Raw genomic sequence first — 23520 nt, forward strand, 5'->3', positions numbered from 1 at the left:
TCATGTATCAAAACAGCAGTGCAAAACACACAAAGATGATTAACTCAAGTTGTACTTTTATTTTCAGGAATAAAAACTCGTAATGACATAGATGCAGAGTAAAGCAGAAAGAAAGAGTTGTCAACCCCAAGTTTATCTGCAGTGCAGATGAGGCATCCTGGTTTCACAAAACTGAATTGGACAGATGGGTAAAGCATAAACTCGTCAAGAGAAAGAAGAAACTGCACAAAATATAAATGGAGAATTGGTAGCTCCTCTTCACTCTGCTCCCTTCCACAGTACAAACAGAAAAACCCCAATCGCAAAATACGTTTGCCACTGATGAAAATCAAAGAACCATCAAAATTTATATAGGATGTGCTGAACAATACTGTTCAGAATTAAGAGTATACTGCAGTTCAATTTAAGTGAGATACAGAGGAAAGTCACAGACCTAACAAAGGGTAAGTACTGTTTTTAATGAACGACAACACAGATATCCAGGAATACAAGATATAATCACATTCAAACAGTTCTGGAACTGACATTCCTATTCCAGCCCCTACAGTTAAAAAGTTAAAGCTTGTCTACTCGATAAGACTCGTAGGGAAAAACACACTCAGAGAAGTACACACACTTCAGCAAGACAAAGTAGTGGGACTGATTTTTTCAAATACATAATAGAGACTAATTTAACAACCTAAATCAAACAGCTAAATAGGATTACCATTGAAAGGTGTGACTAAGTAAATCACTATACTCTTTAACAGTTAGCCCAATGTACATGTCCTTAGCATAAAACTTATTTGCTCTTCAGCATATGCTCTGGCTCTTCTATCCATCTGTTGAGTCAAAAACCAAAGCTGGAGTAAAAATTTCCTGTCAGACACGGGAAAAAATAATTATCTTTCCCACTGCCAAATGGACTACAGCTTGACCAGATTTGAATTTCAAATGAAGTTTGAGTCAGTTCTGTTCCTCACAGATAACTTCTCTGTGCATAAAGAACCACTGAAAGTTTGCCCGCAGTTTTGCCCCAAACAGCGGTCCTCTGACCAAAGAATTTGCTTATTGGGGACTGGCAACAGGCTCAAGCCTAGATAGAAGTCCGATTAAAACTGCATACAGACTTCACGTGAAATACCGCATATTCAAGTAGACCTCAGGTGTCACGTGCATGGTCAGACTTCCATAGGTAACCCGATTTTAAACCATAATGGCAACATTGTCTATCTATAGAAGTCCCAAACCCTGGTCTACTAGATGGTAGATGTACACAAAGCAAATACTTCCAAAAGCTCAGCCAGATAACAATAGATTAGCACCTTGGCAGATGCCCTACTTCTGTTGGAGCCAAAATCCCTGCTCAGAAATGCTTCCTCAGCTTTACAGTACAGGTGCTTTTGAACTCCAACATACTCAGTACCAACACAGCAGAAAACAGCACGTGTTCAGAGAAAAGACACTATTCTCCCACTATTCCTTTCTGCTCCAACAAGTCTGTTTAGCAGAATGGGGGCCTTTTTGCAGTATTTCTGCTCTGGAGACCCCCAGTCTGACATCCCTCACTGACTGCAGCACCCCAGGAAGGCACCTGGCCAGCACTGTCTCCAGCGGGATCCTCACCGTCACAGCAATACACACAAGTTGGTATCCCTTCAATTCCAAAATTAGACAGCAGGAATCTGTCTTCTGTTCTCAGAAAAATTTTAAAATATTAACATTAACATTACAACTCCCAGCTCCACAGCTGTTAAGTATGTTAGGACAGCAGCTCCCAAATAGGGGCTGAGAGATTATCAGTCTGCAAAACCTAGTATTTCCTCTTTGTTTTCACCTATGAGCACACAGTAAGATACTAAAGACTCACATATGCTTCCTCACAACCTTCTCCCATCAGGGACACACGCAGAGGTCTCCTGAGCCACAGGTATGCCCTCAAACTGCACACAGCAGCTGTCCGTGCCAGAACAGGCGTACCACCCGTGTGCTCAGTATTCAGTGATTGCACATTAGTAAGAGAAACAGTCATAAAACAATGTATAAGTAACCTGAATCTGTAATAAACCATAAAAGTAAATATTCAAGAACATGCAATTCAAGTAGGTACTTTGCCTCAGGCAGCTGCTAGTTTCCTGGCTTTTCTTCTCCCGGCACCGACAGAACAGTCAAGTCCTCATAATTCTTCTGGGGGAGTTTTCCAGGTAGACTGTTCAAGTGACCCTGCTGCTCTGGGCACACACAAGCAAGGCTACACCACCCCATGCTACAGGTGCAGGCCTACGACAGCAAGAAACCCTCGGCCTCCTCTTGCGTTCATGCCAGTCTTTATTTTCCTCAAGCCCATACACACACGACCCCGCAGGCCGCTCGGTGCTCAGCGGCTACACTCCCTGCAGAGTTCCCAGTATGAGCTGTGGCCGCTGTCACTCACCTGCCAGACCTGCTCCACTCTGCTGCCCGAAACCTGGCTAAGCACTGCCACACCTCCAGCGTGGGCACTGGATGCAAACTGCTGCCCTACTTCCTCAACCCTCCCTTCCTGCCCAGCTCACCTTTTAATTTTATAATGCTGGAAAAATAGAGTCCACGGCCCAAAGTCCAGTTCCAGATGGCTTGCATCTTACAAAGGGTCAGGGCATCTGGATACGCTGTGGTGGTGTATCAGAGACACAAGCCTATTAATACAGGTAGCTTTGGAACGAACAGGCTATCATGTGTAACACAAGAAAGGTGGGTAGTCTTGTTTAGGATTGTTTAGGACTATCCTAAAACCGATTCTAAACATCAGCACTAACGCTGCCCAGGATACCCACAGGAGATACTCTGTCACAGGCAGTCGTGTCTGACAGCTAATTGCCCAACTCACTATGGAGGCTGTCAGATTCCTCACAGAGGCATAACACCGAGCACTGCTCTGAAATGACACACAAGTCTCTTCAGACAAGCAAAATGTACGGAAATTCTTCCCCCACTTCATCATTAATTCTAAAGTTATTTTCCATTTCTTTTCCCTCTGCTAACACTCTTAACACCTAGCATGCTTTTGTCCTATTTCAAGATACAAGAGCTAACAGAAAATACTTTAAACTTCTTGAGCTGGTACTTAAAAATACCTAACCAAAGCCCTGAGTTAGAACCATCGCATCTCTAGTTAAATAAATACAACTGGACTAGCAGTCATCGCTGTGCACGCACAACATGAGTATTGGTTAAGCCAAATAAATCTCTTCTGAGGTAGATATATACAGTACAAAATATATTAAGGGTCAAACGCAATCATCATACTCACCTCACCTTCTCGCCTTGTCCTCCAGCTCTAGCAGGAGGCTTTGCAAACCTATCACTTCTGCCTCATCAACATTCAAACGAGTTCTTCTGAGCTCTAAGACAATTTGCAGCTAAATGACCACTGAAACCAAACCCATACATTTAACACTATCACGGAGTTTCAGCTGGGACTGAGAAGAGGAGGTCAACAAAACTCAGCTCAGGAAAATCCAGGTGTTTTAAATAACTTTGCAAACAAAATATCACTGCTCAAAACAGGTTCCAACAGTTTCATCGACAAGAAAAAAAAACCCTGAAAATAAAAGCCTTCTGCCAGGGTTTTCAAAGCAAGTTTGAACTAGAAATTTGAGCTTTAGTTCCCAACACCTGATTTTTGCAATTTCCCCCCCATCACTGAAACAAAATGAATGGAGAAGCACAGCTTGAGACAAGGCACCCCCTCACCCACAATTCCCTTACAAAAAGTTTCAGTTAAAATTTGGAAGAACCCTAATGAAAATCATGCAACAAGCAAATAAATCAGGTTGCAGTCTGCTCAGAACTCGGCCAAGGTTCACCTGGAAGGTTTGTAGATCTTCTAGATAAATTTGTCCTGAGTTCAGAGTTTATGACAAGCAAGCAAAGACGTTTTAGATTTTTCTGAGCTGTCAGACCAGAATGGTAGACACAGAATACAGTAACAAAAATAACAGATCTGGAGACTCACTTTTCTTTTGAATAAAATACCTATAAAGACAATCCATTCTATTATGAATAGTTTAGAGATTAATACAAAAATCATAATCACCGAGTTCAGTAGTGCACCAACAGTTGCTTTAGGAATATGACTAAGCAGACAAGTATCTGCTAATCAGTCACTCATGGTTGTTTTTTTTTTTAAACAAAAGATAAATCAAACTGCAGGACTGCTATCAGCTAGTCAATTAAGTGCTGACAAGTACCAGTGTGACTTGCACTGGCTCAAGCACACATGGTCATGTTTTGTTGTGAATCAACACACAAATGAGTATGACAACAGAAAGGAGCAGCACTGATGAGTGGCTCTGCTTGTGTGACTGTTGATTGCTTTGTCACAAGTGGGTGCAGGCTGGGGAAGTTTCTCCCCCATAGCTGTGGCTCTGACTACAAACACAACTTTTGGGTCCAATTTTGGAATTTGCCATCACATTGCAAATCAGAGTGTCATATTTTGGTTTTGAGCAATCCCTGTCAGCTCCAGTCCTTCACATCTATGCGAACTCCCACTTAGCCCTACTCCTTCCAGAGAAAGGCCATCAGTGTCGTTCCCCAAAGAAAACTCGATGGATGGAAAAAACACATGACCAGCAAGCGGAAGAGAAAGGTTGTGTTGTGGTTTCCTAAAGGTCTCAACAGGAGTTCAGACTTGAGTTATAATCCTCGTGATTTGAGGACTGAAATATTGTCGATATTAATGCCAAAAGAAACACACTTATAAACATGGCTGCAATAAATATGTTACAGTAAAATAAAGAGGTCCAGAAGAAGTTTGGAGTCCAAAGAGGCAGTGTGCCAAGCCTTTGCCTCTCAGGCCCAAAGGACAGTTCATATATTCAACACAGTGTAAGTTTTCCCCTGAACAATGGTAATATTGTTTCTTCAAGTAGCTCAGAGGTAGTGTCTAAAACAGGGTAATGAATACAGCAGCAGCCCCCAGCTGAGCCCAGCTATGCCTGAGGTGGCCCATGAACAATACCTTCTCAGCTGGCCTGGTCACACTGCTGCTCCCTCAGCAGCAGCAATCCTTGGTTCAGGCCCTGGTGTCGAGAAACAAGCAGGATGCACACACAAGGGCACTGGGGGTCCAGTCACCGGGGAGAGACACACCGTAATCGGGTACATCTGCTGCGGAGGCCAGCCCAGCCCCTTGCTGGCAGGCAGACACCGCACCAGACTGCAGCAGATGTGTGCATAACTTAAGTCCAACACGTAGCCACAGACAGACACACAGCAGCACTCAGACAGCACTGGGAGAAGGGACCTGCCTGTACGTGATGGCTAACCAAGTTTCCCCCAGAAAAGTTTTTTTTAAATAAACAGACTACAATAGATTTCACTTCAACAAAACATTTAGCATAGTCTGAAGATGTCCGCTGAGGAGCACAAGTGGGACACAGCAATCAGGATTTAGTTGCAGATTCATCCTCTTCTAGAAGGAGATCGTTTAATGCAATAACTGTAGCAGCAAAGTCAACCAGCTCCACAAAGTCTGATGTAATGATGTTCACGCCCATAACACCCGGCTTCTGTGCTTTCACCCAATTCAAAATCATGGGCAGGTTCCTAAAGAAATTGAAATATGAAGTGAACATTTTAGAAGTCTTCTCTATACATGTCCTACTTATTTCAAATGTAACACAGTTACAAATGTTCTCATATTTGTGATCAGGTCCTGACTGCACTCAAAAATGCAACTGGCTGATGAGAAGAGAACTTCATATTGCACTTGGCAATTAGCTCCTGGTACCAGAAGAATTTTACCGGTGTGCTTAACTCTGAATGTTGCAACTACATATCCGTGACACTGCAGAGCTGTACAATGCTGTATTATGTAGTTCAGCTACTAGTAGAACGCTGCATTGTACGGTTTAGCTACTCTGCTAAAAACCAGTCCAAACCCATGACATGAGCCAAGAGTGCTGAAACACGGCCAGAAGAAGAGAAGGCTGTGAAGAGAGGAAGACGAAGAAGAGTGAAGATGCCCCCAACAACCACCAGATGACCCCCAACCCATTAGACCACACATGTGTAGTGCAAGTGTAGATATAATAAGTACTTCATGGAACTGTAATGAATATGCTAATAGTTTCTCAGAAATGTCATTAATCCATATAGATCAGCCGTATCAAGATAAACAATGAACAAGCTGGTATGCATGCTGGGCGGAACTCATCCCTGGTGCATCTGGTGCTGAAAATAAAGAATGCCTGCTTTCTAACACTCCAAACCACATATTCGAGAGTTTTTGTCTCTAATTTCTCAGTATCACTATCAAACAGAACAACTGGTCAGTCATCATCCTAAACTACCATGCATACAAAACATTTGTGAACTCTGTATTCACTGGGCAGACTGTGCTTCAGAATTTAATGCTGCACTACTACAGTTTCCTCCATCCTGGTTTGTTGAACCGAAAGCTTAATTTCACAGCAGACTTCGGTGTAGCACAAAGGAGGGCTGTATCTGGCCCCAGATGCTCCCCTGCCCCTCTGCCTTAGGGTGGGCAGGAAAGAATTTGTGGGGTGCAGCACACTGCACTACCAAACTCCTTCCAGCCTCCAGACCGACTCAGAGCAACGGGATCAGGGAAAACAAACCCTGAACTGAGCCCTCAGCTCTACAGAGGTTGAACATCCCACCATACATCACTACCCAGAGAAAGGTGAGGTGTGTCAGGAATTGAGTGAAATGGAGTTGAAATTTCTCCCCACAGTAGAATTTCCAAGTCATTTCTTGGACAGAGTGCAAGCTAAGAGTCTGCACAAGATTTTGCACTCAAGCATGTAAACACCAAAGTTTTCAGTGCAGTTGGAGAAATGACTAAGTATGTTAGAATTATTTAAATTAGTGCCTTAATATGCATACAAAATTATACAAGAAGATGGTAGGCAAGTGAATTAGCTAACAGGATGGGGAAGAAAAAACAGAAAACCTAAAATGACACCACAGCTGCTGTTCTAGGAAAAAAATAATCTCATCAAGAACAAAAAGAGAGAACTTGAGTGAAGGCATAATTACTGTCCCTGTCAAGGGACACACCAGACTTCAGCCAGCAAAGTATGACCGTTGTACATTTCTCCTTTAGCAAGAGCTCAAGAACACTTAAATATTCATTCACATTCAGGACAAAATTTCCATATGAGAAGGCAGACATTACACAGAACTGCAAAGAGACTTACCCATACAAATCAGCTTGCATGTGTAAATGTGTATGAGCAATCACGCTTTAGCAAACAGCAGCATCTAGTTTATGTTTGTTTTATGTTTACATTTTATGTTTACTTTCAAACAAGCAGTGAGGATGGGGCTGAGGGAAAGGGCTGGAGCAAAGAGGATTCCAGCAGCTTCCAGCCCAGATCTGTGTCAGGAGCCCCTTGAAACAAAACTGCTCACCCCTTCCATGAGATTCGATGATCCTTTACGAGTTTTGAAGCCAGAAATTCAGCTTGAGTTTCCCTTTCAACACCGGTGAGCCGCAGGGGCAGCCCCGTCACAGCCCCGCAGCGCCCCCTACTGCCGCCTGCCGGCCCCGCAGGCGCGGCGCAGCGGAGGGACCCGAGCGCACCGGGGCAAGCATCGCCCGGAGCTACTGACCTTGGGCCAGAACAACGTCTGTGAACTGGAAGGAGGGCTGAGAACTCCGCGATTTATACTTCCACCTGGAATTTCCTGCCTGCCATCAGCAACTTTTTCAGCTGCAAAAGGCACAACACTTGCCATTTCTTTAAAACCCTTTCTAAAAAGTTACACTTTGGCTTCAAAACAATCTTACCATAATTACTTCTACACCACCCAGCTGCTGCAGATGTGTGTTTATCCCACTCCCTAATATTAAGCTCAGTTGCTGATCAATTTGACCAGCTGCAGCCCCCCATAAAAGTGTAATTTATAATTCAACAGAATTATGGCAAGATAAAACTGTTAGTGACATCAAAACAGGCAATATTAAGATGAGCCAGGAGACCAGATTGCACCAGGACTGTTAAGAGTCGTGGCAATTTTTAGTCAACAGGCTACAAGGTGATAATGCCATAAAATAGAGCCACATGGAACTTACTCTGGTCTTGCCATCAACATTACTGAAGCAAGTAAAAATCACTGGCATTCTGTGCAACTCAAAACAAATCCCCCTTTAATGACCTTACTCATGGACAAATTTGTTATACAACACTCAGTGGTATAAAAAAGTCAAATTGCTCATCTAATTTTTGGTAAAATCCACCCAAAATTAAATGCTGCCCCAGGTCATACATCTTTGGCCATTACTGAAATTACTGGACAGATTTGTATGGACAAACGCGAAACTGCGCCCACAAATAGGCAGTTTTCCTCTATGGTACAAGCTCCCCCCTCACCATTCAAGTTCAGCCAATTTGGAAGGAATTATCAGCTTCAAACAGGTCCAGCCCATGTTTTATGAAATCACATCACATTCAGAAAGAGCTCCAATTACCAGGAAACACTGTTACATATATACCCTGTCACTTTATTATGTTCAAAACCTCTTTATTTTAAAATCTGTAAATATCTCTCACAAGCAAGAGTAATGAGGCAAAACTAAATGCTGTCATCAGGTCTTATTTTCTAAGCAAATATTTCATAGTTTTACTCACTTAGTGCCTCTTTCAAGATGAAATGTGGTAAATAAAGAACTGAGACATCAAAACAAGTCCTTACCTATGAACAAGTGTGTTCTTCAGACCACGAATTAGATGACGTGCAATAGTTCTCACTCGAGGTGTGAGAATTGCTTGAGAAACATGAAACGTTCCATAACGACTTCGTTCCTCAAGAGTGGTCTCCAGGAACTGTATCAGTTTGTGCACATTGGTTGTATTAGCCCATGGTGCTGGCATTTTATTACCTGGCCACAGGAAGGAGTATTCCTGATACACAGGGTAGTGGTAGAATATGAGAACCTAACAGAATAAAGAAAAATGAGAAAATAAATAAAATTCGCAACTAGGTTATTTATATCTAAACAGCATGTTGCACTGGTTTATGCTCATGTGGTGCTGCTGCAGCTAGATAGCAGTGAAAAGTAAACCATGCAAAGAGCTGCTGCTCTGGAGTCACTTGTGTCAGTAAAATTGTTGCACTATTGCCAAAGAAGATGGAGATCATTCTAGTTAGCTGTGAGGACAGGATTGCTTTAGGGGTCATCAGTTTAAAATGATGAAGTTGCCAGGAGTATACTGAAATGTCATTCAAAGACTTCAGCTCAAAAGCATTTCAAAGCACTGTCAGAGACTATTACAGCTGTAGTTGAAGTTAAGGGTTTTAGCAGCCCTGCCATATTCTGTGGAACTCCCATTGAGTGGCTAGAGCATACTGGGCTGACTGGCATAGCGGCATTCCACCCTCACTTACTGCACGAGATGCCAAAGTCTTGCCGTCAGCAAAATCTTCTGGTAATTGAAAGTCAACATTTTACGCCTTGTAAGGGGATTGCCTATAGGAGGGCAGCATGATAATGCAATTCTTGATTAACACCCAAACTTACACATGGTTCATTCTGGACCCTAGCACTGACAGCTGATGTTCAGAGGAAATCCTTAAAGCCTCATGTACTTTACAGTTTAAGAATTACGTGCTGTTGCTGAAACCCTGTTCTCTGTATGTACACATGGGAGCAGCTGCCACAGGCAAGAAGCATTTAATCTTGCCACTAAGTTTGGATGGCTGCAAAGGAGTAAGAAATTGTGCCACACCTCAGTCATGTTAAAGTTTACATGCCTCACACTGGCCAAAGAGACAAGAGTTTATCAAGTCCTCACCAACACAAGTCAGCACAACATGTTCTTCCAGAGAGAACTTCCAGAAGAGAAAGCCTTCTGTAAGAAGCACAAGGCCCCGAGGACACTATCATTTATTTAAGATACATGCTTGGGAGAGGGACACAGCCTAGCCACACCTTGGGTGGAGGGAGTACATAGCTGCAATGAACAGAGGAAAACATACACACAAAGGAGGCCCAAGCAGGCTTTAAACTGACCACCAGCAGCACCCCGGTCCAATACTCTGAGTGGGAACCACAGACAGCTTCTCTGTTTAAATCTAACCTTTGGGCTTGAAAAACATTACCCATCCTTTCCTTACCTGATGTTTATTCTCCCACATGTACTGTAACGTCACATATTCTACACATTCGACAGAACAAAGTTTGGATCCAAATGCTGACTGGATCCTGTTGATCAGGAAGTGGTGATGGCTGTCATCCATTGCATAGAAGTGATTGAAATCCAAGAAGATTACTTCCTTGGGGTGCTGCTCAAGAAAGGTGTTAATCTCCTTCAGCCCATCCCATACTTTGATGCCAAACAAGCCATGTATGAAGTAGATCTCTTGTCCTATTTCCCCAGGTTTGGAAGATACACGAAGATCAAAGTAGCGGATCCCACCTTCCAACTGCTCTTTGAAAGTCAGATTTTGAGTCACTGACCATTTCTTCATGATCTTTTTAACCAAAGAAATTCTGGCCAAACGTTTGATAGCTGTAGCTTGGTCTGGTCCCACAGGAGATTTTTCATCAACCCAGTAGCTGAAAGAATCATGTGACCCTGGAAACAAGAGAGAAGAATACTTCATTTGAGAAAACAGCCTCCTCCAAAACACATATACCCATGTCTCCTACAAACTGAAGAGTTCTACACACATGACAGGGTCGCAGACACACATTTGAGCATAGCTCTTTCAGACTACCCTTTACACCTCAGTTTTCCCTAACTCTACAAGAGCTATGCTTAAGGTTCTGTCTGAACTGCTTGCTTGCGTAAGCTTGCAATTTCCATGCGCTCTGGAAACAATGACCGTAAGACAAGCACCAACAGTAAAGGGAAGCTTCCTGCTAACCTTCCTTAATTTACAAACTATCAATCTACTTCTAATGCTTTCCCAGAGCCTGGTACATCACTGATTTGGTCTGAGACTCCAGCTTCACTGAAAGAATCTGAGGCTCTATTTCCATTCTACCTGGTAAATCCAACCAGGACCCAATACACTTTGAACAGGTATCTTACTCATGTGATGGACAGAGGTATTTGGACATGCACATGGCTTACCAGTACATCTCACTTCAGCCCCAAGATGTTTAAATAAACGATTAGTAGTTCAAATAGTAAGCAACAGCTGGCTCAAATTGGAGGTGGAACAATCAAGGACACCACCAGTTGCTGTGTAGCATGCTTGTTACTACCAAGTTCACAAATGCATCCTTTGCCTGGCAGTGCCTTTGAATGATACAGGTATGCTGAATATGAAATTCAACAAAAAAAGACATCCCCAATCAAAACCATCAGTCCCTGCCAAAACAATGCAGGCCTGACAAAGCTCCTGTAATACAACCTATATCTTGGCAGAGAAACTGCATTTCCAGTATAAAATTTGAGCTTACTAGAAAAAACCTCCAACTGAAAATTCAATACGAAATAGAAGAACTGAGAAATAAACCTCCTTCAAAGGAACAGCTTCAGAGTCAATTAAATATCCCTAGCTTGGATAAAAGAGTATCAGAACAAAGAGTAATAGGGCAGTGTATCTCAGTTTGTTTTATTCTGCTCTGGTACAGTGCAAAGACAGGCAGAAGCCGATTTGCCACAGACTGAGGTTTACCAGGAGTTTCTAATCATTTACACCAGGCACCAGCATTCTTGCCAAGAAGGTGCAGCTGCTCCAGGCACGATTTCCCTATGAAGCCCCAGCCAGGAAAAAAAAACACTACAGGAGCTCAAACAGTCCCACTCCCATTTTTTCTTCAAGACAGCAAGTAAGTTTCCCCATCAAGCCCAATCCCACCCACTTGCTGAAGTGCAGGGAAAGCATCTTCGCCCTAGTCACCACAAGCAACTCTTTCCAGCTGCCCTGGGGTACAGTGACCCTGCACCATGCTGCTGTCATTTGCATTTTCCCTTCTTGCATGCCACAGGGTTCTTATCCCTGCACCCAGGACTGTACTTCTCTAGAATTTCCTGCTCTCAGTCCACAACTCTGTTAAACTCTAATTTGTCATTTCCAATTTTAAGACATCATTTGAGGCATCCACAACCTCCTTCACCCAAACCTTTTATTTGTGTACTGGCACCCACTTGGAGACTGATGCATTTCCTGTGACGCAAGGTCCCAGCTCTAAACAAGATTACGATCTCAATTGGATTATCCTGTCAGGATTTTTAAATGATGGCTGGAAGAACAGACTGCATGCAAACCAAACATCAGTGCACAACAACCTTAAACGCACTCTCTCAGGAATTTCAACTAGTTCAAAAGTACTGAAGAACCACTGTAAAGGTTAGTTTTCAGATGTATAAATGAACGCTAGTTCTGATCAACCATCCATGAATTCTCCAGTCTTTGTAGAAGTTTGCCTCTTATGAGGCTTTCCATCCAGTTTTCTAGAAATAAGTGACATGTAACAAAAGAGGCGTTCTTAAAAGATGTCAGCTTAAGAAGCTACTTAGTACCTGTCACAGTAAGCTACATCAAAAAGTAACTGTCATTTTTGAAGTGACACCTGGATTTTTTCCTACCTCCAAACGTGCAACCCCAAACAAAATACAGGATCAAACATCTAGTGAAGACATTTCAGAAGCAGCCATGTAAGGCCTGACTCATACCCCAAGCTGCAGCTCACAGATGTTTGAGTTTCATACACCTCCCCATACAGCAGAATGAGCCTTTCAAGCTTCCTCAGTATTTGGAAAGAAGACCTCAATCACCAGGGGCTTGTCTTCTGCCTCTGAAGAAGTCACTTAGCACAAAGAAGTCATGGGGTTTTTTGCTTTTCTTTGTGTGGGTGTTTGTTTGGGTTTAAGCTCTCAGTTCTATCCGTTTTGACTTCCTCCTCTATTTAGGTCACTGAGAAAAGTGTTTAACATGCTAGAATAAGGCCATAAGTAGCATTTTATTTTCATTTTAACTAAGACTGTGCAGCATCCTCTAGAGAGCTGTCTACCAAAGTCACTCACACCATTATGCTCCCTCAGACAGCATCACTGAAATCTGATTTACGAAGGAATGACGATTTTATCTGGCATTAAATATATGTCAACTTGAGTTGTCTAAGCAAATCTGAGCCCAGAAACAGCTTGTTTCCTTAAGTCTAATCACATACTTTACAGCTACAAAAGCCTTTCCTTTACAGATTGCCACACATTTAACGATACAATAACTGATTTTTCCTTCCACTATCACAAGCCAAATTCTATTTCTAGCTCTAGAAAGCAATGACAGGGAAAACAAGACACAAGCACACTGCAACTCTCTCAATGCATACTTTAAGAACGACACTCATTAGCAGGACAGCTGCTGTTTGAACAAACTAAACTGTATGTGACATTCTTCCATAGTTAGAAAAGATCCTTAGAATTCCTGCCTTGTTGCTCTGCTTAAAAGCCCAGGAAATTGACCTTCTCATTTACAACGAACTCAACATGTACACCTAAATATAACCAAGCAGAACATGAACTGGAACATGTAAAAAACAAGCTCTCCTTTCCACAGTTGGTAGAAGACCACCTCCTAAGGAGCACAGGGGAACATCATCAATACTGAAGCTGGAAAGACACAGCAGAAATTCAATTAGATTCAGTGGTCATTTACAGAAGGCCAGCCACCAACTGTGAGAAATACCAAGGCCAAACCTGGACCCAGAATATTTTTATGCTGGTAAGAGAAAAAAGCAAACTGAAAACCTGAATCAACAACACTGGATACTTGCTGGGCTGAGGAGTAAGAGCTGGGTGAGGCCCCACGTCATCCACCAGGCCCTTCTTTAATTTAAGATTGTTGTGTTATGCTACCAGCTCAGCCACTGACTTTTAATATAGCTTAGCTGTGAAATTAAGCTACATGCTAAACTGATCACATCATGATGTCAAAATAATCCCTGTTCTCCTTTGCTCTACCCTTAAACTCCATGAAAGGCCTAGCCATTCTGCAGCTACAGCAGGAGCCAGGCTGCTTGCTGATACAGCATGATTTCTTTTTGAAAAAGCATAACCTAAACCCATCCAGCTCTACAAATTAAAGGCAAGGGACAGCCTGCACCAGAAGCATGGAGCAGACCAGCTCATTTTGTTAGCTCAGTACAAGAGCTGCTAACCATGTTCTCAACTCATGTCTAAAACACAAGAACATCTGAAGACACTCAGATGCTCTAACACTGTACATTAACAGCCAGGGGGCTGGCAGCTCCTGAACAGACCAAGCATCACAAAACTCTCATACCAACACACACAAAAAAGCCTTCTGCATATGTAAGAAATCCTTCATGGTCTGTGTTCCCTGCCACCCAAATGGCATGCATCTTCCCAAATTATACTGATCACTTTTCTCAGGAAACAAGAAAAACCCTCAAAAAGTCCGTCAGCAAGACATTTCAGATGATACCTGACATGCTAAATACAGACAACACTATATTCATTCAATAAATCCATTCCTTAAACCTGTTGCAAACAAAGCAATGAACAAACCTAGGTACTTAAAACCTCCATCTTACAGACCGAGAAATCAGAAGGCACAGAAAAGCCATGAAACTGCTTCCATTGGCCTTTAGGGGAACAGAGGCCAGAACCCCAGTCTGAACTGCCTCAAGGGCATGTTGTTGCACATGCAGCACACTTATTGAGTCACTGTACAGGAGACCAGATTAGCATTCAGACTGCAAACCTTTCGGAGTTGCTCCAGTGACATGGCATCAGTCTGGCACTCAGCCCTCCCTTAAACCAAGCTAGGTACAGCAAATAAAACAAAGAGATGATTTGCCAATTGCTTTCAACAAACATTCCATCAAACATTAAATTTAAGCATGAAAGTTTGCACAGTCAAAGAAAAAAAACAGGGGACTGCTAATCAGCTGGCAGGTCTTAAGAGTAACAATGGCTGCTTCATGCCTTTCATCTGACAAGGACCAGAAGCTTCAAGGACAGCAGCCATCCCATCAAATGCACAGATATTTAACTATCAAAGCCTATAGTATGGTTAGAACAGTATTAAAGAGGTATCTTTCAGACACCAGATTGTTAAAGTGATTGATAATCCTCTTCATTTTATCCCAGTAAGTGCAACTGCTGATTTTTATTCATATCTTTAAACCTCTTTTTCTCCTCCTTTCACTAAGTTCTCAGGTTAATTGTATGTTAAACATATCACTTCACAATTCAATTTGTCTGTTAAACAGATTGTATTTCACTGTTCAGGATGACTTTTTTTGTTGAAGCCTTTGTGCTAATTGTTAGAAAAGCAGCCTTTTGTCATCACATCTGCAGCAAAGTCTAACTTTCCAGAGTGCCTATTTGTCATGTTACTTAGTCATAGATAGTCAGATTAACCTATGGTGTAGCTCAAATGACACTCATCAACAGAATGTTATTAAGCCTTGAATTTCAACAATTACTAGCTATATCATGCTGTATTATCTTTTGTTCCCACATCAGCACTTTTGGCATATACAGTTGCAGTGGAGGAATTGGAATGGAATGAGCATCACCTCACCAGTCCTGGGGTCCTTTAGCAAACTTGGACATTTACCTTCATAAGGTGTTAAAAACATGACTATATGGCATGAAAAGCATGGAGCATCTTCCAACATAGAAGATGTTTGTGCACTGCCAATTACTTGAAAACAAGACAAGAATTCCTGTGGTTTCTTTGGATACAAGCATGTTTTCTAGCCTATTGCTAGTCTCCCTGGTTGCAAGGCTGTAGACTAGCCTGAAGTAGCAGTTAGACACTTTCTGCAAAAGTCTGGCTAATCAAGAAACAGTAAATGAAAGCAGAAGGGCAGAGGAGTGCACTGCCAGTAATTTTAACTAGATTGGAGTAATTTGGTTTGGTCTTCATGTCAGTGGAATATTAATGTGATGAAAGAGTGCAAGAAAGCCTCCTACATGATGTTAAACATTCATAAGCAGCAAGGTCAACATGCTGTACCAACCCCCTAAAAGCATTAAAGGGTCATTTATGGACAAAGAATCACCCCCGCTATAGCAATGCCAAACTTCTTAAAGCAAGCTTTGCTCACTAGACAAAATACATTCCCCATATATTACAAAACACCACACATGACACAGCTATGTAATGCTTGCTAAGCAAAGACATCTAGAAGCACAGTAATCAAGTTCCAAAAAACACGGGATGCAAGTGCTAGCTCGCAGATGTTCTTCTAAACCAAATGTCCTGTGTGTGCCAGAAATGAGAAAAATATGGGATGAACAAAAGTGCCTCTCAAATCCCAGAAGTCCTCAGGATTGAATCCTGAGGTCATCCAGGGTCATTAGCAATCCAGATTTTCTAATCAAAAGATTAACATTTTTAAAGCTCTTCACTAATGAAAAGCAAATGAAATAGTTCATATCAACTTGCCCATCAAAAGGAGGAAAGGCAGAAATAATAAACATCCTATTGATAACTAATGATCTAAAACTATTGAGATAAGTATTTGTATTTTAGTAGAATCTTAAAAGACTCCTTTAGGTATTCTTAATGCAGTCTCATTAGGGAGCACAAAGCCTAGCGCACACCAAATCCTCTTAGGAAAACCTCTTCTCCCTACCAAAGAATTACCCTGACTTCCCCCACTGCCCCTTTCAGGGTGAGAGGTGGAGGGGGGTGTGTGCAATAAAAGGGGTACAAATAGAAAGGGAGAACAGTCTACTTAAGAACAGCATCAGACCGTACCACATGGTAGTTGGCTTTTCTTTCCAGCCAGGAGAAATCTGTTATTGCCAGTAAGGGTTTGGTTTTTTCTGCTGTAGCAATTGCTTCCCATTTATCAGCAGCTTCAGCTGCCTGCACTGGGAAAGCAGAAAGTGGCAGTACTTTACTATTTCAAAGTCCGGATGGATCCACCCGCTCAAAGTAAAACCCCTTCTGTTTACAACCCTATATTCCTCTTCTGTGACTACCAGAAATGTGTGGACCAATTGCTCATTCTTTTCTGAGAAGGCTCTAAGGGAATGTTTTCTTGTTTTTATTACACAGTACTTTTCCCTCTTTTTACATCCTTTCTGGAAGAAAAGGCAAACTGGAACGTTCACACAAAACAGGAGACAGAACCATTTGTATCATTATGATTGTTTTTCTCTGTTTGAAGTAGAACTTTAGCGTTTCCTGCACTTATTCACCAAGCAGGCAAGTCACTCTCTAGGGCACAGATTTTAATAAAAAAGGAAGAATGTTTTTCCCAATTTAAAAAAATAGTCAAGATCTTCATAAACTAACTGAATAAAATTGTGGCCTTTCAAGAACAATTTGGTTTTGGCTAAACAGGATTTCCCTTTTTAAAAGGTCTACTATCATCTAAAATCTAAGGCTGGCTTTCCAGTGGAACTTCTGCATAGATCCAGTGTTGGTCACATCAGTTTTCCTCATGTAAGGACATACAAAGGGAATATCGTGCTACTTAGGAAGAGCGGAACAACCTCCATTAGATGTTCTCATCAGTATAGCAGTCCAGATAGTTTAATAGCCTCTCTGTAAGAACTGAGATTTGCTGCTACAATCAAGCAGACTACCAAGGTAGTAAAATAACTTGTCCTTTCAGGAAAAATTAATCCTGAAAATTCTACATTTACAAATCATATCCAACACTGCCATACTTAATGCAGTGTTTTCTTCTAATGGTTACTGCCTCATTGATCGGTAGACGCCAGTTAAACTGGGAAGGAAAATAGAGCTCGGTGAATCAGAACATTAACTTTATACATTTCCTCCCTTTGAGCTTTAACCCAACAGATGGCCAGTTTAGCTGACTCAATGATCCTTTTCATTAGGACTCCAGAGGAGAACTGTTTGGAAGGAGGATGCAACCTCAATCTCACCACTGCTTCCCCTCTCAGAAGGCACATCCATAGTGCACACCAGCTCACGAACAAAGGAATAACAAACCCACAGCATCAGCAAGCTCAGCAGCTTGCCTCAGGGTCATGCAAGCAAAAAGGGGAAAAATATACCAAATTAGTAAGATCCTAGTAGCCAGTTCTTAATTAGACAGGACTGCTGCTTCTTTGAAAAACCACTTCAGTTCTGCTTGGCCAACTAAAAGACAAACAAGCCCATAGAGCTTTTGGTGAACAGTCAAGACTGTCAGAACAGCAGAGCTGGCTGGAGCCCAGGGTGGGGAGATGCACAGGAGATACCCAGGGTCCCTCCAGCTCCCGGTGTTCCCCACATGCCCAACACATGAGCACAGCAAGCACCCAGCAGTCACACTACAGCACAATGCACTCATCCACAGCCGCTTGTCATCACAGACAACTCAACCCTCCGTGCTCTGTATCCCCCCTTTAGGCTTAACTACAGGCTTAGCCGGTAGGGCTGCTCCTCATTAAGACTGCTTACTAGCTGTATTTGTAAAGCTTTGTTTCCCAGGGCTGATCATTTCATAGGACTTTGATCACTTAGCTGAAAACCATTAGGCTTCTGCCTCAGGCTTTTGGGGTCATCTTCTCAGAGAAGGGCAGAAACAGTGGCATGTTATAGTACTGAAAGTTTTGGCCACAGTCATATTGACAGTACCATGAACAAAAGATGGAAAGTTATTCAATTAGAAGTTGGTTAGAAAGTTAATTAAAAGAGTGCGTGTTACAGAGGGTGAATTGAGCAGATTGACTAGTGCTGTAGTTTGCAGCAGAAGACAAAAATTTACAAGTTTAGAAGGCCAGGGACACATAGCTCCTCAGATCAGTGAACAGTCAAATTAAAGACTCTTAAACAATCATTTCAACTCACCAGTACGATCTTATTTTAGCCATATTTGAGCCAATATGATTTTTCTCTTAAAAAATGCTTCTGGAACTGTAAAACTCTTCCATCAGCTCTAGATACCTACAACCCAGCACCCCACAGGCAGCTCCCCACCAACTGTCCAACCTGATGCAGGCAGGAACAGCTCCAAGCTCCAATCACCCTGCATTGCTTCGAAACGAGATCCTGGCCATCCCTCCACATACTTGCGGAGGGAGAGCTAACGCACCATCTGGGATCACCAGGAGACAGAAAAGGCTCTGTGCACCAGCAGAAGCCACGACTGAAGAGCTACCCCACCTCACCCCAGAGGGGCAGGCTGCCCTGCCCGCACATTCCACAGCAGCACAGCATCCTACCTAGCCTGACATTCAGCTCCAGGTGTACCAGCACCTGAAAAAATGAACTTTTGGTGGCAAAAAAGCCACTTTAGATTTCTTAGCCTTAAGTGTACAAGATTTGATCTACAGCATGAACATTTATATTTAAAAAAAATTATCCTCTAAGACAAAAGCACTGATGTATGCTTTTTTACAAGAGTTGCCTTTTAAGTGCCAAAGTAAAGCATTTTAATTTTTCCAAATTTTCTATTTTTCGGCTCTCTTCTCCAGTGATTCCAAGTCAAACTGAACTTAGCTCAGATTCAAATTTACTGTTCCCCAACAAAGCTTCATTTTTACTAATAGCAGGTGTTTCGCCAAAGCTACATGCAAGAAAATATCATCACCTGTGTTTCTTAACACAGCCATTCAACCAATTGTTCCTTCCTACGAATATCTGCAGCACCACAACACACCAGGTTAACCTCCATGTTCCCTCATGACATCTACACACTCCAGCACCCACCCTGGTGTTTGCCCAATCCCATGAAGGGTTGTTTCAGGAAGCTTTTCTGATAGGAACCACTTCTCCATAAAGAAAAAAACATCTTCTAAACCATCAACAACACAGAAAAGCTTTCCACCACTGAACATGCTCATTCATACCTGCAGGAGTACAAGAGGGAATGCAGGGGACAGTAGCATTTCATTAGCTTGCTTACACTATGAAAGGGCACCCGTAAGTATTGCAGGTGCTCCTGCAAGAAGTAGTAGATCCTTAACTAAGTGATTATAAATTTCTCCCAGAAGACAAAGAATATCAGCACTGGGGAAAAACTCACAGCTAACCATCCTGACCAGAACAGGGACCCAGTCTAGGGATACAATTCGATCAAAAACTGTAGTATCCCTTACACCATGGCTTGTATTATTAAAAAATAGAATAGCCCTCACAGGATTAAGTAAACACATTATTACCAAGGCCCAAAGGAAAACAGAACTGCCTCTGCTCATCACATTCATCCAGCACCTTGGAGGTGGGACTGATAAAACAATACACAAACATCTGCTAGCTTGCTTTGCTGTCTCAAAACACCAGGGACAAGCTTATCACGACCTTAGAAACTAGATCTTGAGACAAAAAAGCATTTCACCCATCCTAATGTAAGTATTCATGCAGAGGCCTGAAGAAACTGGAAAGTGGTGCTGCATCTTCAGAAGTAGAGATATTTCTCAGACTCTAGTACCTAGTTAGTTATGATACTGCAGAAATTATTTAGGAAAGTAGATAAAATGAAACAGTACAAATTGGACATGCCACAATGCTGTGAATTATCAGTATGCAAGTACAAGCAAAAAACAGATTAGGCTTCTCCAGCGAATTCTTTAAATAACTGATTTACTTCGAAAGCAGATCAGCGAGAGCTCAGCAGCTTTTTCTTGTGTTGCATTTCTCAGGGGGGAAATAAGAAAACAGATGCAGATCAAGAGACAACCAAAGTGTCACAGTCATACATTATTTCATTAAATCATTTAAAGTAAACCAGCTTGAGATTAAACTACTACTACACAATACTCTGCCAAGGGTCACGTTCCCAACTGAAGTGTTTTAAGAGTTCATTTTTAAGCCCACACTCAAAGAGGATTAGTCTGGAGTATAATTAAGAGAAAAGGCTCAACAGTTTCACACAAGGTCAGTATTTGTTGAAGGTGGTTAATTTTGTTGACTATACTGTAGGCATGTAAGTTGATGACATTTTAAGATGTTTCAGGTGGGTATTTCATGAAGTACACTAGTTTGATGTTTACACGTTGGTTTAACTCTGTGCTCAAAATGGAGAGAAAGAGACCCCAAAAAATACAGGGTCACCCTCCAAAGCTTGGCTACAATCAGTTGTAGAAGTTGTAAAGTTTGAGCTTCTGTTGTTTCTATTGAAAAAAATCTAGGCAAAATGCTGAACCAATATAGTGTTCTTGTCCAAGCAAAAGAGATGATGTTTGCTGCGCAATATCATGAGATAAGGAGTCTTTTGCAATGAGACTGCCAAATACCAAGTTGACTTCATTTTAAGTTGAAGCCTTAAAACTTGTTTTAACTCCTACAGTTACATCTCTGCTCCTACAAAGAGCAAGTGGAAAACAAACAAAAAAATGTCTGAGAAACAGAAAACAGTTGAGTCCATCGCTCCAGCACACCACACAAATGCATGCAGAGACATGGAAAAAAGCAGGCCACACCTGTCATATGTGCACACAGGTATTAAGCACAGACAAAAATGCTTCTCATTTGTCCTGAAGCCTACATTTCATCTCTTTTGATGACAGCATTGGCCTTCATTGCTATTCAGTATCTGTGAACGGACACCTGAACTGCAGCCTGTTCTGTACAACCCTTCCCTCGCACACTGCTAGCAGCACCACCTTGGCTCCAAAAAGGCTGCACTGTCAAGGAGCACACCAAAAGTCCACTTCAGCAAGATAATCATTGGACTAAAATATAATAAAAAAAATGCCCCAAAACATCTACCCCACATGTCTTTTCCCTGCTTGCAGGCTGCATGACATGCATGCAGGAAAGGGGTGGGGAAATACGCCAACTTTGACCACAAATAAACATACACTGCAAGCACTTTCAGAAAACCCATTCTCATGAAATACTACTCATTTGAAAAGCAGCATGGCACTACTGAAACAACAAACTTCCTTTGTTTCTCTGCTACAGTACTGGTTGTGCGATTATTATTGTTGATGATGGACAGTGGTAATGTACCTAATGCAACCTACATCACAACATTCTGCAAAATTTCACAGCCCTTAAGGGGCGTGTCACCCACCCCTTGTTGCTACAGCAATAGTTGATTTACTACTGTTCAGCGAAACAGAGGAGGATTTCTTTGCCAGCATTTCTAAAATCTGCAACTGCTTGAATTTTATATGAACACCAAACCTCCCTTCTGTCACCCTTCTGTGTTCAACTTTGTTTTTCAGCTGTTCAAGTAATAAAGGAATTTACTGTTTCTGGGGAAGTCTCTCCACACATTCGCTATATAACACATCCTCAAAATGTTTTGACAAGCTAAGGCACTACCATGAAAATCAAGCCTGTATCAATGAAGAACAGAGTCTAACATCCAGTGTCAGAATGAGCTCCTACAGTAGTTGCCCCTGAAATCCTATTGACACCTACAAGCAATACTAGATTTTTTTGCCATTTACAAAGGAACAGGCTGACTTTCCCTAAGTTTAGAGTCATCTGTTGTCTTCACCATCTGTCAGTTTATCTATCTGCAAACCAGAAGCAATGACACTTACCCTTACCAAGTTCTTAAATTAAAAGCTCTGTGCAGGACCTATGCATTAGTTTTTTTAATTTTAGCTAGAAAGGGGGAAAAATTTGTAAGTAATTACAGTATCTTAGTGCCTTCACTGTAAGATCATACATTGGGTTATTTCATAAAGATGCTGTACCTTTCCCCCGAAAAGCCATACACAGGTCTACTATAAAAGACATTTGAATTTGAGGACCCCCCAGTTCTTAGGACTAACATAAACAAGCTTTACTTAAGCAGCCTGAGCAACCTTAACAGAAGGCCTCCAGAGATCACAGCTACCTTTCCTAAAGCCAATGAAATCATACAGGTCAAGCGGTTACTAGCTCCCAGTTACATTTACAGAAGATTAAACCCTCTCTCCCGCCCACTGTTACTCCCTGACAGGCGCCCAGGCCCCGAACACGGCTCCCCCGCAGGGCTGCTATGGCTCAAGCCGACACCCGCCCCCCCCCCCCCCCCCCCAGCCCGGGCAAACACCTGAGGGCCCAGCCCGCCGCGACATCCCCAGCACCTGTAAGCACCCGGCTGAGGGGGGGGAACACAGACGGGGCCGCATCCCACCACCGCCGCCCCTCAGCGCCAGGCCCCGCCACCACACGGGCCTCCCCGCCGAGGCCAGGCCCCGGTCCCCGCCCTACCCGGGATGGCCAGGTTGGAGAGCGGGTAGGTACGCAACGCCGCCGGCAGCGAGCCCATCCAGTCTGCATTGCTCTCCGCCATAACCCCCGCGGCTCGCCGCCGCCGGCCGCCCTCCCTCCCGGCCGGCGACGGCCTCATCCCCAGCCCGGGCCGCGGGGCCGGGCCGGGGCCTGGGCCGCGGCCGGCGGGTCAGAGCCCGGTGTACCCGCCCGCCCCCTTTATATAGCAGGTGCGCAGCCGCCGCGGCGGCCCGGCGGCCAGCCATTGGCTGCCCGCTGTTCGCCCCGCCCCCGCCCCGCGGCGGGCAGCCTCACTGTGGCTGTGAGGGAGCGGGCCCGGCCCGGCCCGGCCGCTGAGGGGGCAGTGGCAGCCGCTCGGGGCCCGCAAGCGGGCGGAGCGGGCGGCACCGGCTCTGTTCCTGCCTCCCCCGACCGATGGAACCGGCATAGCGTCCGTGAGGGGCAGGGGAGCGTGGAGCG

At 43.1% G+C, this 23520-nt stretch overlaps 1 protein-coding gene across 1 annotated transcript; it reads right to left on the reverse strand.

The window, feature by feature from the left end:
• Positions 1–39: 39 nt before the first annotated feature.
• On the reverse strand, positions 40–23224 carry PLCXD2 (phosphatidylinositol specific phospholipase C X domain containing 2). The gene is made up of 4 exons (XM_040583071.1): positions 23041–23224; positions 10108–10568; positions 8686–8927; positions 40–5571 (listed from the first exon to the last, which is right to left on the reverse strand). The coding sequence occupies exons 1-4, from the start codon at positions 23177–23179 to the stop codon at positions 5409–5411; spliced, it is 1005 nt and encodes a 334-aa protein (XP_040439005.1). The 5' UTR covers positions 23180–23224; the 3' UTR covers positions 40–5408.
• Positions 23225–23520: the final 296 nt, after the last annotated feature.

This window comes from Falco naumanni, chromosome 2, assembly GCF_017639655.2.
Source record: "Falco naumanni isolate bFalNau1 chromosome 2, bFalNau1.pat, whole genome shotgun sequence".
NCBI lineage: Eukaryota > Metazoa > Chordata > Aves > Falconiformes > Falconidae > Falco > Falco naumanni.

Bases quoted from the DNA above. Each gene is read 5' to 3' on its own strand.
- PLCXD2 (XM_040583071.1), bottom strand. From the start codon at position 23,179: ATGAGGCCGTCGCCGGCCGGGAGGGAGGGCGGCCGGCGGCGGCGAGCC. The intron at 10,569-23,040 runs GTAGGGCGGGGA...TCTTGTTTCCAG, and splicing joins CTCCAACCTGGCCATCCCGG to GGTCACATGATTCTTTCAGC. The intron at 8,928-10,107 runs GTAAGGAAAGGA...TTATTCTGTTAG, and splicing joins TGTGGGAGAATAAACATCAG to GTTCTCATATTCTACCACTA.